At 38.3% G+C, this 16,957-nt stretch overlaps 4 protein-coding genes and 1 non-coding gene across 5 annotated transcripts; 3 read left to right on the plus strand and 2 right to left on the minus strand.

Annotated features, from left to right (window-relative positions):
* The first annotated feature begins 7,186 nt into the window (after nt 1–7,186).
* On the plus strand, nt 7,187–9,652 carry LOC132196716 (dynein regulatory complex subunit 7). The gene is made up of 9 exons (XM_059619544.1): nt 7,187–7,221; nt 7,470–7,640; nt 7,801–8,122; nt 8,178–8,435; nt 8,491–8,687; nt 8,743–8,931; nt 8,986–9,108; nt 9,175–9,285; nt 9,336–9,652. Exons 2-9 carry the CDS (start codon nt 7,590–7,592, stop codon nt 9,477–9,479), a joined length of 1,395 nt encoding a protein of 464 aa, XP_059475527.1. The 5' UTR covers nt 7,187–7,221; nt 7,470–7,589; the 3' UTR covers nt 9,480–9,652.
* Nucleotides 9,653–9,818: 166 nt separating this feature from the next.
* Nucleotides 9,819–14,021, plus strand: LOC132196714 (DNA replication licensing factor Mcm2). Its single transcript, XM_059619542.1, has 14 exons — nt 9,819–9,912; nt 10,094–10,329; nt 10,389–10,546; nt 10,703–10,969; nt 11,031–11,250; nt 11,311–11,503; nt 11,562–11,828; nt 11,884–12,052; nt 12,105–12,355; nt 12,407–12,571; nt 12,633–12,783; nt 12,839–13,344; nt 13,407–13,623; nt 13,879–14,021. The coding sequence occupies exons 1-13, from the start codon at nt 9,907–9,909 to the stop codon at nt 13,524–13,526; spliced, it is 2,709 nt and encodes a 902-aa protein (XP_059475525.1). The 5' UTR covers nt 9,819–9,906; the 3' UTR covers nt 13,527–13,623; nt 13,879–14,021.
* Trnaa-ugc (transfer RNA alanine (anticodon UGC)) lies at nt 13,888–13,959 on the minus strand. The gene has a single exon. It is a non-coding gene; the product is annotated as a tRNA-Ala (tRNA).
* On the plus strand, nt 13,930–14,980 carry LOC132196717 (partner of Y14 and mago). The gene is made up of 4 exons (XM_059619545.1): nt 13,930–14,108; nt 14,163–14,259; nt 14,330–14,481; nt 14,541–14,980. Exons 1-4 carry the CDS (start codon nt 14,075–14,077, stop codon nt 14,855–14,857), a joined length of 600 nt encoding a protein of 199 aa, XP_059475528.1. The 5' UTR covers nt 13,930–14,074; the 3' UTR covers nt 14,858–14,980.
* Nucleotides 14,948–16,818, minus strand: LOC132196715 (26S proteasome regulatory subunit 8). The gene is made up of 7 exons (XM_059619543.1): nt 16,657–16,818; nt 16,387–16,531; nt 15,870–16,286; nt 15,687–15,819; nt 15,482–15,635; nt 15,217–15,426; nt 14,948–15,161 (listed from the first exon to the last, which is right to left on the minus strand). Exons 1-7 carry the CDS (start codon nt 16,672–16,674, stop codon nt 15,021–15,023), a joined length of 1,218 nt encoding a protein of 405 aa, XP_059475526.1. The 5' UTR covers nt 16,675–16,818; the 3' UTR covers nt 14,948–15,020.
* Between the last annotated feature and the right edge of the window lie 139 nt (nt 16,819–16,957).

A 16,957-nucleotide genomic window follows, 5' to 3' on the forward strand; every position in this document is an offset into this window, starting at 1 on the left:
GTTTATAAAAAAGAAAGGGAAAGCTGCATAGCATCAATTTAATAAAACCAATTAATAATTGTTCCTCTGTGCACCTAAATAATAGAGAAGCAGATTAAGAAAAAAACTTCACTCGCTGATTAGGGCTACAACATAAGCGGGAATCATGAAATCCATTTGCGATCATGCTCTATTTTTTCTTCTTCTCTTGTTACATTATGAATTTCATTAATTGAAAAGGTAAAAATTTTATTCATTTAGTTATTTTCGTAATGTGTTGGTCTCAAGGAGACGGCATTCACAAGGTTTCAAACAGAACAATAATAATAGTGATTGGTGATGAACATTACTTGATGATGATAAAAGTTACAATAAAAACAAAATTAAAAAGATAATGTATAAAAACAGTAATAAGAGCTTTGCCTGGTGCAAGCTCATAAGAGTACTGATGCAAACAAGTCACTTTATCTTGAAGTGACATAAAAAAACTTGTTATTTTATTAATAAAGAGAAAAGAGTTTTAAAATTTTCAACAAGGAATATCTATTTTTTTTTTTCAAATACTTTTACATGTTTTTAATTCGGTGTATTGTTTCTAATTTTTTTAATTTGAAGAGGTTTCAATAATTTTTTTTCATGGAGAATTGGAGAAAATCTTTGTAAACCTTCACCTTTGAGAGAAAACTGATCAATTTTGATAATTTAAAAAAAAAGGAATTGTTGGACAAAACGGCACCCCCAATATGTACATACAAGAATTTTGCTAAAATTTCCGAGATAAAAAAGACCCCAACCGCAGCAGTGAGCTTCGTGATTTGTAAAATGGAAAAATAATTTAACTTAAATAACAACGCGAATAAAAATATTTTAAAATAAATAAACAATTCTCCTCAAGATTCACGCGCAAAGAATATTAAGAGCGTATTATATAAAGATAATTGTTCTTATTACGAGATTCAATTTTAGAGATCATGCCGAATTAGTGGGATTAAGTAAATTTTAATAATACAGCAGCACTTATTCAATTAAAAAAAAACACAACTAATTCCAACTAAATATCTTTCTGAATTGTACAATTGAATTAGCCGCGCTAAAGCATATATGAATTTTGAATTTTGCGTGGAGAATTTCATTTTCCCACTGATTTTCCAGTCTATTTAAAGGCAGGTGATTTTTTTTTTTACTTTTAAAATAAGCACAAATACAAAACGTGAATTGATGAGGTCTGATTTAATGTTAAATGTCTTGAAAAACATTTACAGTAAGCTCGGCAGCTATATACTAAAAAATGTATTTCTTTGTAATTTTTAAATTTTGAAATATGATTTTACGGAACGCAATTATCATATTAATAATTGATAAGCAAGCACATATTTAAATATTAAAATGAATCAAAACAATTAATTCAATTTAATAAATTGCAGTGAAAAGTGAATCTTAATTTAAATCAATAGAAATTTCAACGGACGCAGTGCGCAATTTTATTTCAGCTTTGGAAAAAATCTTAATTTGTTAATGTGCAAACCAAACAAGTTAAGAACTTCATAAAATCAAAACAAAATGCTTTTTGAAGCGTGAAATTCTAGAAGGAGCCTCTTTATTTATCGCTGGGCAATTTATTATTCACTTGGCGAGGGGAGGCCGTATTTGACCAAAATCTGGCCTCTTTTCTCTTGCAAGAGTGAGAAAAAGACCGTTGGTGAGCGCATCAAGCAAGTTGGAGAGCGTCGATTTTGACAGCGGTACTGGTCGGTCTAGGCGATATCATTTTTCAGCACCACGTGTTTGTGCGCGTTTTATATGGAAGGCGGCGGCGGCGGGCGTCTGATGCTAGAGAAGAGTAGCGCGACGGCGGCGGCGGCGGCCACCGCGCCGAGGAGAATTTGCAATGCAGCATAGGAGCTGATCAACCAAGGTGGAGCCGCCTTTGCCGTATTCGAAGCCAGTAACTACCGCTGGCTAGCATTAGGAAGAGGGCATGTAATATGGGATGATGGGGCGGGCAGTGCGGAAATTGCCCGGGGGACGCGGCTCCACGTTATAGAGCAGAGTGGTTGGTATAGTGTGACGTGCACACATCTAGGCAAACCAACAGCGAACCCCTAGGGTAGCAATAGACAAGGTCAGCTGGCTGTGCTGGTGCGGATCTACGTGACGGCGACTCTACCTCACCGCGGTCTCTCTCTCTCTCTCTCTCTCTCTCTCTCGCGTAGGCCGTAGAGAGAGAGAGAGAGAACGGCGGCGGCGGCGGGCGAGCTGCTCGCTCGGCACAGAGATAATGCCTTGCCTGTGCTCACCGCGGTATAAAGCAGCAGCAGCAGCAGCTTGGTTATATGGCGATCGTTCAGTTGCTTGCCCATATATACCGCTGCCGCCGCCGCGCTGCCGCTGCCGCCGCCGCCGACCCTTCTCTTTATATATACGGCGTTATAACACTCGCCAGCAAACTAAATGAGATCCCGCCCGCTCCTTCAGCCCCAGAACGTCAATATTGCACGCGAATTTCCTCTCTCCGGCCGCGCCGGGGCAAAAAAAAAAGCAGCGACGAGAGAGAAAAAAGAAAGCCGCCGCCGAGCTCGCCCGCTCCTACACGCCCGCCCGCCGTGGTGTGTGTTAATTAGAGTTTTATGCAACCCGCCGGCCAGCGCGCCCTGCCTGGTTGCATAGTTTCTTTTGTTGCAGGCGCTCTCTCCGGCACGGCCTCTCTCTCGCACGCCACCCGACCCGCCGCCACCCCCGTTCGTTCTGCGAATATTGAATTGTGGACGCACTTACTGAACTAGCGAGGGGCCGACGGACGCCACTCTCCGCCCGCACTTGCTTGGCGACCGGCCCCGTGGCTCAAATATTTATCACTCCAGGAATCCGCTGTAATTACGTTTCATGACCCCGGGAGTAGTGCCGAGAGAAGATTCCAACCGCCTGCGACTGCCGGTCCTTTTCTCAAAAAAAGTCACACGGAATCGTGAATTATAAATGCACGGTTTTGTTAGGAGAATTTATTTTATAAATTCGACTTAATTAACTGTACTTACCCCCGGAAACTTTGATTTGGCTTTGACTTCTCTCTTGATATGAAAACACTTTCGCTCGAGTTCACCGAGGGTATAAAAACTATGACGTTTAACTCTCGGTCTCGGAAAGGATAATGCCGTAGAAAGACTGCTTGCCGGCGTTCATTTACACAAGTGGGTCGGTGCAACAGTTAGGAGATGATAAAAGTTTGAAATTATATAAGCGGCGCAAATCTGTTATGGCAAACGATGTCGCTTTTTGCCATGCAGCGGCGTCCTAAAAGCTCTCCGGCGCGGCTTTGTTTAGTGCGCACGTAAATATAATCCGACCGGCATTGCTATATGTGTGTATCCAACACTACACTGTCGCTTTCACAAAAACACGAGCTTCAATCCTTTGTTGAATTAGATTCAAGTCAATCAACACTTACATGGCTAAAAATTAGTAAAATATTTTAATACTCTCTACTATATGCATATTTTATTTTTATTTCTATTCTATTCTTTTGTATACAATACAATTTTATATTATATTACATGATATTACAAATAAAATGGTCAATTTTGGATTAAATCTTGATTTTCTCTTACTTTAGATAATAATTTTGTCAAATACGGTTTTAAATTTCAATTCAGTAAATCAAAATCAATAAATTATTCTCGTCTGTAATGCGTAATTTATGGAAAGCAATGTGAAAATTTAAATAAAGAAGCGCTCTATCTATTGTAATCGCAGTTCACAGTTTTGTTTATCTATTCACGTTTTAATTTTTAATGCTGGAAATTCAGGGTTGCGTTAAATTATTTAATTAATTTTAAAACTTTCATATAAGCAGAAATTTTCACTTATTTTTATCTTTCCGAAAAAAAATTGACGTGGATTCAGATATTGATTGGAAAAAATGAAAACTGAAAACAAATTAAAATTTAAAATGTCAAAATGTCAACTTTTAATTGGAAATCTTAATTCTTTTCGAAACAGATTAGGATTTTTGTTTCCAAAACATTAATTTCTTCTGGAAAATTAAAATGGAGACTGAAACACAGTTAACAACGCAAACACGGCACAACTCGCATAAAAACCCTGGACACTTATAGCAAATTAACAACATACTTTTTTCTCTTAGCATCAAAACATTCCTTAAAATTGATGCAACAAAAGGCATTTTGTGAAATACTTCTCACCACTCAGTTGTCGATTGAGTGATTGCCCTGTTATAAAGCCGTCAAAAAGAGAGCCAGAGTAGAAAAGGAATATTGGTGCCGTAGAGCAATGTTCATTGCAAGGGGATGCAGTTTTTATGGCATAGGACTCTGTTTTCATCTTTCTAAAATCTTTTGGAGGATAAAATTTTAAAAACTGCGGCGGCGTCAAGCCTGACGATAAAAATTCTCCTTTCATCATAATTTTCAGAGGCAGAGTAAGAGGGCAGCATTAATTTTTATTTTCATTTAAAGCAAAGTCTTTAATATAAAGGAATAAAATTTAATAGATCACAATTATAGGGTCACTTGAAAAATAAAGCTTCATTATTTATTTTTTTACTGCGCAGCTTTCTTTGTATACAGCTACGGTATTTTTTAATTTCTAAGCTTAAAAAATAGATATTTTTTATTCAATATTGCGGTGTTATTTAAATATGAGATTACAATATACGCACAATCAATTGCAATTTTAGCAATCTGGGGAATTTCAACTAATTATTTTAATTAAACTATATCAATGTAAATCAATGTCCGATCAAATCTATTATGCGGATTAGCTGACAGCACTGCAGATGAACGATTTGTCTGTGAGGGACGTAGTATAGTATAGTGCCCGAACCATACAATTTGTCTACGACTATATTATTGCATTGACTTTATTAACAACTTCTGGAGTATGAATTGTGATGAAAAACTCTTTTTTGTGAACTATATTATACTTTCAACACACAAATTTTGAGTTAAAATATTTCCAAAGAATTGAAAAAAACCTGAAAAATCAAATTTTGTTCACAAAAGATTATTTTAATTTCCAAAGGAAAATTTCAATATTTCTGAGTAAAATTAAAAAATAATTTTTGAGTGTATTTCTCGGTCCTGTTAAAAAAGTAATCTTAAACAACGCGGCGAAAAAAATTCCAGCCGCGAGCGGCGATCCGCGCCTGTATAGCATAACACACTTCTGCGAATCTCAAGCGAGGGAATATTATAAGGAAAAAAAATACCCAGGCGAGAGATAGGCGGCCGAAGAACCGAGAGTTTAATTAACCAGTAGCGGCGAGCGAGCGCAGTCGCTGCTGATTATGCATGAACGCGAGTCTGTGTGCCGTGAATTTGCGTGTGTGTTTGTACGTGTGTGTGCTTGTATATAAAGCTGTATATATGTATTTAAAAGTGAGGAGGCGCCTCGCTTCTCTCGCGCTTGTTTTAATTGCAGTTGTCCACGGCGAGATCGGGCCAAGAGGTGCTGCGGCAAGTTGCAGTGGGAGGCGGAGGGCATAGCCTCGAGTTGTGTTGTGTGCTCGCATCATTTCTGCTGGGCGCGGGCTATAACGCCCTCGTGGTGTCAGGCTACGCCGGTCGGCCGCTCTGCCTACACGAACAAACGCGGTGCTGTCCTTATCTGCCGTCGCCGCCGCGGCTCCAGGCAGGTCCCTTCTCTCTCTCTCTCTTTCGCTCACTCGCGCGCGCTAGCCTCTCTCTCTTGCTTTAATCCGTCACGTCATCCGCCAGGCACAAAAACAGCACCGTAGTCCCTCGCGTTTTCATCAGCCGAGGTGCAAAATTGAGCGACCCTCGATCGAACATGTTCCGATGGGGCCCCCCGCCAGAGGACTGAATTTCAGACTGCTTGACCTCTAGCATTTTCCTTTGCCCGTTCCCAAATTCTGTCGGAAAGATTGTTTAAACTGCAAATTAATTTCAATACCTAGAAAGTAATGACTAAAATTAATTAATATACACATAAAATTTTGATTGGATATTTTGAAATTTAGTTAAATCTGCCAGAGCTCTCTTTCAAATCCTTGAAATTGAAACGGTAGGTCAGATTATATGAAAACCGAATTTTGAAATTAAAATGGAAAAATATATAATATAATATGTATATAAAAATATGATAATTGCAGTAAAATGTCAGACCAATTTTGGAAAAATTTTCTGTTGATCAATTCAACGAAAAACCTTAAAATAAATTGAAAATACAACTCAAGAGCACAGCCATAAAAAATTAGAAAACAATTACCAAATAATTTCAACTTCATTGCTCTGTGAATTCTTCAAATTATATAAATATTAGAATAATGTAATCTAATTATTGAGGGCGATCTTAAGGTATAATCTGGGACAGTCTTAAACCGTCATTCAAATTGCAGGAGCCAGTTTGTACGTTTGGATCGAACTCATTATTTTTGAACAAACCCGGGTCAAAATAATTTTGTTATTAGATTAGAAAAACTGAAATCGATGATAGTTTCACACCTTTTATTTTTAATTTTCAAAATTTCCTAATATTAGCATCATATTTTCTTACGTTTTGTGGTGGAAACCTTATTTTATTATACTCATTAGTTTTTAGTCCGTTAAGCAAAGTAAGTCTCTGCTTTGTTAGTGGTTTCTAATTAAAATTTAACCAAACCACTCAACTTGATCACCGTTTTATTTTATAGCGCAAGTTTCTCAACGAAGCCATCAAGAAATAATACAGGCGTATACGCATGTAGAGTCGTTCAGTGGTAGAAAGAAAGTTATACGCACGTGTGGAAAAAAATGCACAAGTTGAATGAAAAACGTTATGGAAGCAATGATATGAGAGACGAGCCTCCCTGACCAGGGGCAAGCCACTTTTTGTAGCCCCAGAGTTATAAATTCATAGAGTAGTTCTCTCTGCTCTTTCTCTCTCTCTCCCATTCAACGATTCAACTTGTTTCTTTCCTTTTTATTATGACTCGAATTGCTATTACTAAATTATTGCTTCATAAACCGGAGTCCTGTTTCGTCGTGCTTTGGGAGGCACGACTCGAACCTCGAGCAGTCTGTTGTTCATGTTAATGCGCGGGCCGTTGTCAGAATGCTTTATTTTACACCTTTGTGTCCCCTGCCTGCGCTTTGAAATCGTACAAAATGCGAAGTTGCACACTCTCACTTTCTTTTGCATCAATGTAGTTGCAATCGCGAGTGTACAGAGGCAGCACTGCCCTCGACCAGCATCGATCCTTTTGTTTGTCTCGCGTCCACTACAGGGGTGAGAAAATTTCCACCCCTTTCCCCTCTGCGTCGCGCGGACCTCAAGGCTGCTTAATTATTAGTGTTTTATTGCACCGCACTGGAGTCTATAAAAGAGCACCTTAAGTAAATGGAATTAATTTCGGCGCCTCCTCGACTTCTTTTTGGGTGGTGCGCACTCACAAACACCTGCACTGCGCTCTGAGATTTTAAAATTAATTAATATTTAAATTTAAATTTGAGTGATCAAATTAAATCTTTCAAAAGGAGGAGGTTGATAACTTAAAAAATGATGCCGGTAATGAAGATGTAAAATACAAAGTGAGGCCAAAGAAGCTGTTTCAAAGCAAGTACATCACGAGTGTCGCAGAGCAGCAACTTAATGAGATGAAAAAGTATGCGACGCTTCAATTAGAGGAAGAAAAGAGGAAAATTGAGGTGATGATATTTAAATGAATAATTAAAATAACTGGAGCAATTTGAATATTTTTTGATCAGATTTTGATTTACTCTAAAGAAAAAAAATATTTGATAAATTAAGCATAATTGTATTATTATTACAAACATTATTTTTTAATTTGAATAAATATATTGAAAGGAAGAAGAAAGGTTACCGGATGACCCATTGGAAGGGCGCAGAGTTCATTACTGGATTGTGATTCTTCCTGGAATCTGCCGGTCGGAAATTTGCAGTCCATTTTTTGTTGATGCGGCCTCTGGAAAGCCGTACTCGCTAGACGATCCTAATTTCTTAGGAATAGAATTTATTTGGAATGATGAAAATCTTTGGTTTTGCCATAATTCCCTCTCTCGAGATTTTGAATTAGAGGATTCGACAAAGTGGGTACCTTTCAAAAACAGAGAGAATAAAATTGAGATTCCTCTCTCTTGGATGGAACGACTGGATATATCCAACAAAGGTGGTTTACCTTAAATAGTTTTTAGAATTTTCTTCAAAAGAATTTGTGCTTTCAGATTATCAACGCAGATTTTACGGGGAGCGAAAAGAAATTTTATATTTGCGATGTAAATTGATAAAGTACTCTGAGTATTCGAGGAGCGATGGATTGGTGATGGAAATAATTGCGTACTCAGATTTAAACTGGCAAGATGTTTTGACAAAGACTCGCAGCTTTAAGCACAGAATGGACTTTCTCTATAAAACTGAATATGACGCGAAAAGTAAAATAACCAAACATTACTACTACAATGGAAGATGTGATTTTGTCAAAGGTAATCATTTTATTATAGTCATTAAAAAACCTAGAGTTAAAAAACTGCGTCGCAGAGCTTATATTCAATTCTGTGGACGAAGATAAGAGGGAAATATTATTTTATGGGAAATGTCATCCACTCAGCCTTCAAAAAATTTTGATTGCAAAGAACGAGATAACTGAACAGTTTCTGGAAAATTCACAGGAGTCTTGCTTGCTCAAACGGAATATGAAATATGTTATTCATAGCAATAGTGAGAAAATTATTCACGTGAGTAAAAAAATCGCAAAATTTTATTTTGTTTACATAGTCTGAATTTGGAAAGTGGACAGAAGAATATTTCAGCGCTGACGGTAAAAAGCCAAAAAGCAAACAAATTGCTCAAAGGAAATTTTTCCATTTGGAAGGCAAAATTTTTTTGACGTTCCATAAAAATTCAGATCAATTAACAGCTGGGTATTTTCACTTTGTAAAACCTGTTCAAGAAAAGGTAGAAACCTATCATCAGTACATGGTAAATTTACTCTACGATTGAAAAATTATAATTTAGTTTTTCTCACTTTTTAAGCCTCACCAAAGTACTGCTTCTAATAACGAACATAATATGGGAAGAGAGGACGAAAAATTGTTTAGTGAGCAGATCAATGACGAAGTAAAAATTATAGCCCACGCGCAGACTGCTTTCGTAGACGTAAATATGTATAATTTATTTTTTAATTTAATTTGTTGACACATTTAATTCCATTTTCAAATGCAGATTGATATTATGCTGAAAAAGCTTTTTAAAGAGCACCAAAATCCCTTGTTGAAGTCGTCAGTGTTTGACGAAGAGCGCAACTTGGACATAGTTGAAGATATGAACACAAAGGTAAAAGAAGTTTTAATGGGTACAGATTAAAAACTGTGGTATTTATACAGGAAAGAAAATTGCGAGAAAAATATCTGAGTGAATTGCTGGATCCTGTTGACGCTCCAGAAGAACTCGCGGAAAGAAAAGTCAAAAGAGCAGGATTGCCAGAGATTGTTAAGAAAGTAAAAATAAATTGTGAACAAGTTTTATAAAGTTGAATAATTATTAAAATGGAAATTAGGAAACTTTACTTAGAATGTATATTTTTAAATTATTTTAAATTAAGTACTTTTTGTTTGTAAAACATATTATTATAGAAAAGATGCAGTTATGCTTGAAGTTTTATTGTAATATTATACCAACCTTCATTGTAACTTCGAGGAAATGTAAAAAATAATGTTTCGCAATTGAGTCAGAAAATTGGGAAATTTATTATTACTTCCCAGCAGGCCGGCAGTAATAATATTAATATTAACCACGTGCCGTCAAATTACCGCCACAGGTCGTTCGATTGTCATTTTTTTAAATGCCGCTTTTTAAAAGGCGGTTCTTCTCTCGCTCCTCCAATGAGCGCCTTTCCCGCAAAAAGTGGCCGCCACAGCATGCAACAAGTAGACCTGCCATATTTTCTGTAAAACAATGTCGGTAAGTACACATTTCTTTCAAATTTTCATATAAATCACTTTCAATTTCACCACGAAACACTCGAAACCTGTTATTGAAACTGCCATTGACAGTAATTTCAATAAAAGTCGGACCCACGATTGTTGTCTCTGGCAATGTGTGGCATTTAAAATGAGCCCTTTAAATCACATTAATTTTGCAGAGCCCTGCTAGAGAAGATGGATCAGAACTGGCCGATTCGGCCAATTCTCCCACCTCCCCAGCCCGAGGCAGACGTCGATCCCTTGGGTCTGAGGCCGTCACATCCCCAGTTCGCGAACTTGATGAGTTTGAGGACGAATCCGACCTTATCGGAGGCAATGATGAAGTCGAGGACCAGGCGCCCGTGGAAGAGGAGGATGAGGAAGGCGAAGAGCTTTTTGGAGAGAACATGGAAGCGTGAGTTGAAAATTGCCATCAAATTTTACTTATGTAATATTAATTAATTTGGCGTGTAGAGATTATCGACCCATGCCCACTCTTGATCGTTACGATCCTAACATGTTGGACGACGAAGAAGACTATGATGCAATGTCACCAGCAACTAGGGCTGCTGTAGAGCAAGAGCTTCGTCGAAGGGACAAAGAGCTTGGAGGTCGAAGAGGATTAGAATATGGTGAATTTTAATTTTCTAATTAATTTTAAATTAAAATTTAATTTTTTAAAAGAGTATATGTTTATTTTTATTATTCAAATATTATACAAAAAATCTATCAGTTTACGTTTTTATTGATCAATATTGAAAATTTCTAATATTGTAATTTTACTTCAGAGGAGAGTGATGAAGAAGGTGATGGAGTTGCCCCTCGACGAAAACGACGTCAGGCTGACAAAGCTGCTGAAGGCGACATCGAGGATTCTGAGATGATTGAATCCATTGAGAATTTAGAGGACACCAAAGGGTACTCTACAAAGGAGTGGGTGTCGATGCTTGGACCAAGCACCGAAATCGCCAACAGGTTCAAGAGCTTCCTGAGAAACTACGTAAATGAGCAAGGACAGTTTGTCTTCCGTGAAAGAATGAGAAAGATGTGTGAAAGTATGTTAATTTGTAATTAATTTTACTGTGTTAATAATGTTTTTGTTTTTTTTTTTTAAAGGCAATATGTCCAGCTTTGTTGTGGAATTCCCTGTGCTTGTTGCTAAAGAGCAAATTCTGGCTTATTTCCTTCCTGAGGCTCCACTTGAAATGCTTCAGATTTTTGACAAAGTTGCCAAGGAGTTGGTTCTCAACATGTTCCCTCAGTATGAAAGAGTTGCCTCCGAGATCCATGTTAGGATTTCAGACCTGCCTCTTGTGGAAGAAATCAGAACCTTTAGGTATAATTGAGTTCGATCTTTAATATCATTATTAAATTAATGTTCATTTTAAAAATTAAGAAAACTGCATCTCAATCAGCTTGTGAGGACCAAGGGTATCGTAACTGCAACCACAGGCGTTTTGCCTCAGTTGTCTGCTATCAAGTTTGACTGTAACAAGTGCGGATTTGTTCTGGGTCCATTTATGCAGAGGCAGAACAACGAGGTTAAGCCTGGAAGCTGTCCAGAGTGTCAGTCCTCCGGACCTTTCATGGTAAATTTCATATGGCTATTTTTTTAATTCTATTATTAAATAATAAATTTATCACTAGGTCAACATGGAACAAACTTTGTACCGAAACTATCAAAAAATCGTGATCCAAGAGTCTCCATCCCGTATTCCACCTGGCCGTGTCCCTCGTTCCAAGGACTGCATCCTGTTAGGTGATTTGTGTGACAGGTGCAAGCCTGGAGACGAAGTTGACGTCACAGCCATCTACTCAAATCAGTATGACGGCTCTCTCAACACTAAGCAAGGCTTTCCAGTTTTCTCTACCATTCTGATTGCAAATTATGTGGCTGTTCAGGATTCTAAAGAAGTATTTTAATTTAAATTAAGACTTTGGGAAACATTTTAAGTTTTAAATCTTCTAGATTGTCCAAGCACTCACGGATGATGACATCACTCAAATCCGTAAGCTCAGCAAGGACAAGAAAATCTTAGACAGGATTGGCAAGTCCATTGCTCCATCAATTTACGGCCACCAGTTTATCAAAAGAGCACTCACTCTCTCCCTCTTTGGTGGAGAGTCCAAGAATCCTGGTAAGTGAATTGTTGCATAAATTAAAAACTTATTTATTGAAAAATCTTATAGGTGACAAGCACAAAGTTAGAGGTGACATCAATGTGCTCATGTGTGGTGACCCTGGTACAGCCAAATCGCAGCTGTTGAAAAGCTTGGAGCATGCTTGTCCAAGGGCAGTGTTTACCACAGGCCAAGGTGCCTCCGCAGTTGGTTTAACGGCCTACGTTCGAAGATCCCCCATGACCAGGGAGTGGACTCTGGAAGCTGGTGCGTTGGTCTTGGCTGATTCTGGAATTTGCCTGATTGACGAGTTTGACAAGGTAAATATTTTGACATAAATCAAGCTTCTTTACCTTAATTTGTACTTCCAGATGAACGACCAAGACAGGACCTCCATTCACGAAGCCATGGAGCAGCAAAGTATTTCCATCTCCAAAGCTGGTATTGTGACATCATTGCAAGCTCGATGCGCTGTTATTGCTGCTGCCAATCCCATCGGCGGACGCTACGATCCCACCCTTACATTCACGGAAAATGTAGGTTTTTTCATTGGAATTTGATTTTTGAGAGGCATACCAATTTTTAATTTTATTCAAGGTGAACTTGAGTGAGCCGATCTTGTCTCGTTTTGATGTCTTGTGTGTTGTGAAAGACGAGGTTGACCCAGTGAGAGATTCTCAACTGGCCAGATTTGTCGTAAACTCACACATTTCGCACCACCCTGCAAGTGCTGACAATGCAGATATTCGTAAGTTTTACTATTTTAATCATTTCATCCGGTTTTAATTTTCTCATCATTTAAGGACTTTTGCCTCAAGAATTTGATGCTGATGATGAACTAGAGGTCATTCCTCTGCATCTGTTGAAGAAGTATGTTGTGTTTTCAAAGCAGAGTGTCCGTCCAAAGTTGATGGGCATCGATCAGGATAGGGTGGCCAAAATGTACAGCAAGCTTCGACAAGAGTCTTTGGCCACTGGCAGCTTGCCGATTACTGTGCGCCATGTGGAGAGTTTGATTCGCTTGGCGGAGGCCAATGCGCGCCTCCACCTCAGAGATCAAGTGCAAGAGGCGGACGTTGATCTCGCCATCTCCATCACCCTTGAGAGCTTCATTAGCACACAGAAGTTCAGCGTCATGCGCTCAATGAGACAGACTTTCCAGAAGTTCCTTGGATTCCAGCAGGAGCGCTCGGAGCTTCTGTACTACATTTTGCGCCAGATGACTTTGGACCAACTGACCTTCCAGAGGTGTGTGCGAGGACAGCAATCTGATGCTGTTGAAATTGCAGAGAAGGACTTCCTTGCCAGGGTAAGCTTTTATTATTTAAATTTTGAAATATTGTATTATTTTTATATCCCTTTTCTCTTCAGGCTAATATGGTAACTCCCGATGAGGTGCAGTCATTCTACAAAAGCAACATCTTTAAGAAAAACCACTTCTCATATGAACCCTCAAGGAAGATGATCATCCAGCTCTTACCAGAAAATTGAACTTCTTGAGAGGCGCAAACTTTTATAATCTTTTAATAAATTATGCCAAATATTTTTCGACGGATCGTAAGACATCAGTTTCAACTGCATGTACCATGTAACTTAATATTATAGTTAATTAGTGAAATGGCATGTACTGGTGGCTTTGAAAACTTTTTCTGTGCACTATATTTTAAGCTTTCAATTCTCTTTCTATGCCTAACGCGGAGCTTGTATTTTTCATTCGCCTGCTCCATAGCCATCAAAATTAGCCTGTCAGAAGTTAGTATGTGCTCTGGAGAGTGCGAATTAAAAATATTTGCAAGCTTCTGTGTTCAGGCATCTTGTATGGACCTTTTGAAATGCATTTTAGACCAAAAAGTGGAGGTGCCGGGGATCGAACCCGGGGCCTTTCACATGCAAAGCGAACGCTCTACCACTGAGCTACACCCCCTGTTGTCAAAGTGCAGAACTAGAGGCCTATTTAATTCACAAGTCAGTGGTCTGTGACGTCATAACCAAGCTGTACACAACTACACACTTCATATACATACATGCCTCGATAAAGCATGGCGACTCGTTCTGATGTTGTTCAAGAAGATGGTTGTTTATTTTGAATTTTTGACCCTTAAAGTTAAATTTCCTTTTATTTTACAGCGGGATCATTTATTCCAGCGAGTCAAAGACCTGACGGGTCATGGAGGAAGCCCAGGCGCGTGAAGGAAGGGTACATACCACAGGAAGAAGTTCCTCTGTAAGTTTTTGTTTTCGAAAGTGCCAAATTTTGTTGATTTTTTTAAATCACATTATTTTTTAAATTTTAGCTATGAGAGCAAAGGCAAGCAGTTTGCAAAAAATAAACCGATTTACCCTGTTGGCATGAGTGCGTCAGTGGCCGAAGCGCTGAAAACTGAAAGAGCAGCAAGAGCTGCAAATAACCCTATCCCCGGCCTTACCATCGACCCTTCGGAAGAAGGTATTTTGGCTTTTTTCTTTTCAATTTTTTTTTTTTATTAATTTTCATTTTCAAAACAGCAAAGAAAAAGAAGAAGAAAAAGAAAGCAAGTACAAATGACGTCTCTGTGATCACGGAATCCTTAAACAAGACTCAAATTAATTGGCCAACGGGTAGCTCTAAAAAGCAAGAGACTCAAAATGAACCATCGGAAGCCGCAACGGATCCAGCAAAAAAATTGAAGAACATGAAGAAAAGGCTTCGTGAAATCGATGCTTTAGAGCAAAAAGTTAAATCTGGAGAAGTAAAACCAGACAAAGATCAGCTCGAAAAGTTGAAGAGGAAAGAAACCTTGCTAGAGCAAATCGCTGAGCTTGAATCGGAACTGGGCACGTGAAAATCGAAATGCTTTTAAATTATAACACTATGTATTTATAAATTAGGGATTTCTTTACAAGGTTAAACCTTTTAAACCAAATAATTAAAATTTTTGATAGAACCGACAAATTTAATTTTATTTTAAAGGAAAGAAAATACTAATTTAGACCACCCAACTTAAATTACTTCCAAAGCTTCTTAATTGACATGTTCTTCTCAGAGTCCTTCTGCATGACCTTGGCCACGGCCATTTCAAAGTCCTCTTGAGTAACATGCACACGGCGTTCCCTAAGAGCATACATTCCAGCCTCGGTACAGACACCCTAAAATGTTTTATAAATTTACCAAAATCCCTTAAATATATTTTCAAAGAAATACCTTGACTTCTGCTCCCGACGCACCGGGCATCAGTTCAGCAATTTTTCTCAGATTAATTCCACGGGTGAGGTTCATTTTTCTAGAGTGAATTTTCAAAATATCCAATCTGGCTTCTTCATTTGGAGGAGGGAACTCAATTTTCCTGTCAATGCGACCAGGCCTGAGCAGTGCAGGGTCAAGGATGTCAATTCTGTTTGTGGCCATGATGACCTATTTACAAAATTGTTTTTAAATCAATGTGCAGGAAAATTAACAAAATACCAACCTTGATGTTCTTGGTGGCCTCAAAACCATCAAGCTGATTCAGCAGCTCCAACATAGTCCTCTGCACTTCTGAATCACCACCACTACCAGACTCAATTCTCGATGAGCCGATGGAATCAATTTCATCCATGAAGATGATAGAGGGAGCATGTTCTCTGGGATCAAATATTAAAATAATTAAAATTTTGAGAGAAATTAGTGCTTACCGAGCCATGACGAAGAGTTCTCGAACCATCCTGGAACCTTCTCCAATGAACTTTTGGACAAGTTCCGAGCCAGAAACACGAATGAATGTGCACTCGGTGTGGTGGGCAACAGCACGAGCCAACAGTGTTTTGCCTTTAAAAACATTTCAAATAATTTTATCCAAGACGAAATTTGAAAATTACCAGTTCCAGGAGGTCCATAGAGAAGTACACCCTTGGGCTGGGCAATGCCAAGGGCATCGAACAACTCGGGATGCTTGACAGGGAGCTCGATGACCTCCTTGATTTCCTTTATTTGCTTGTCCAGTCCTCCAACCATCTCATAAGTGCTGTCTGGAACTTTCTCCACCATCATGAGTGAGACGAGGGGGTCGACTTTGTTGGGGAGGATTTTGTGCAGGGTGTAGCTTTCATTTCGAAGGGCCACTCGGCAGTTGGGCGTCACATCATTGATGTCAATGTTTTTGTCAAGGTCGACTACGAACTTGCCCTCCGGATGAACTTTGACAAGCACCTTTTTCTTGTCCATGGGCTTGACAACCTCGCCAACGTACGATCCCTGCTCTTGAAGCAGCTGGAGCTCTTCTCGCAGCATTCGGACTGGGAAAATGAAATTATTTTAAAATAAGCAAATTATCGCCTTACTTTAAGATAAATAATTAAGCATAATATGAAATTTAAAATAATTTAATGAAATCACCTTTGGCGTTCAATTCATTTCTCTGAGCTTGCAGACGCCGCAAATTTTGGCTCTTCTCAGCCACGATGAGCTGCAGTTCCTCAATTTTGGTGATGTAGTACTGTCGGAAGCCCTCGCCTTTGTGAACCTTTTCGTCCACCTCCATCTGAAACGAAAAATCATTCATTAATTGTAAAAAAGACCGATTTTGAGCGTGGCATCCATAGCGGCACAAGAGAAACTCAAATACATATTTTACAATAAAAAATCATCCCTAAATTCAGAACTTACTTCGTTTCCGTGCGTCATAATTCTAGCAGTTTCGTGAACCAATTTTCGCGTAGATTTTTGCTCAATTTATTTAAAAATTAGGTGAACAAAATTGACAAACACAAGCCACCTCAAATTCACAAATTTTCACGATGAGTTGCTTTTTGGAATGACAGATATTACCAATACAACAAAATACCTTAGTAGATTGTACATATTATGAGCAAACTTTGTGAACAGAAATTAAAAAAAACTTTATAATTAATTTTTGATTTATTATCAAAATTGTTATTTTTTTTATCAAATTGTAAAAATATTATTT

The sequence above is a fragment of the Neocloeon triangulifer genome, unplaced genomic scaffold (genome assembly GCF_031216515.1).
Source record: "Neocloeon triangulifer isolate White Clay Creek 2 clone unplaced genomic scaffold, ASM3121651v1 ptg000012l, whole genome shotgun sequence".
In the NCBI taxonomy this organism is placed as follows: Eukaryota; Metazoa; Arthropoda; class Insecta; order Ephemeroptera; family Baetidae; genus Neocloeon; species Neocloeon triangulifer.

Coding starts and splice junctions, on each gene's coding strand:
- LOC132196716 (XM_059619544.1), top strand. CDS start 7,590: ATGAAAAAGTATGCGACGCTTCAATTAGAGGAAGAAAAGAGGAAAATT. Junction 7,641..7,800: donor AAGAAAAGAGGAAAATTGAG/GTGATGATATTT, acceptor ATATATTGAAAG/GAAGAAGAAAGGTTACCGGA. Junction 9,109..9,174: donor CGCAGACTGCTTTCGTAGAC/GTAAATATGTAT, acceptor TTTCAAATGCAG/ATTGATATTATGCTGAAAAA.
- LOC132196715 (XM_059619543.1), bottom strand. Junction 15,636..15,686: donor GAACTCTTCGTCATGGCTCG/GTAAGCACTAAT, acceptor ATTTGATCCCAG/AGAACATGCTCCCTCTATCA. Junction 15,427..15,481: donor AGGCCACCAAGAACATCAAG/GTTGGTATTTTG, acceptor TTTTGTAAATAG/GTCATCATGGCCACAAACAG.
- LOC132196717 (XM_059619545.1), top strand. CDS start 14,075: ATGGCGACTCGTTCTGATGTTGTTCAAGAAGATG. Junction 14,109..14,162: donor TGATGTTGTTCAAGAAGATG/GTTGTTTATTTT, acceptor TTTATTTTACAG/CGGGATCATTTATTCCAGCG. Junction 14,482..14,540: donor CATCGACCCTTCGGAAGAAG/GTATTTTGGCTT, acceptor TTTTCAAAACAG/CAAAGAAAAAGAAGAAGAAA.
- LOC132196714 (XM_059619542.1), top strand. Junction 10,970..11,030: donor AATGAGAAAGATGTGTGAAA/GTATGTTAATTT, acceptor TTTTTTTTAAAG/GCAATATGTCCAGCTTTGTT. Junction 12,784..12,838: donor TGCTGACAATGCAGATATTC/GTAAGTTTTACT, acceptor TCATCATTTAAG/GACTTTTGCCTCAAGAATTT.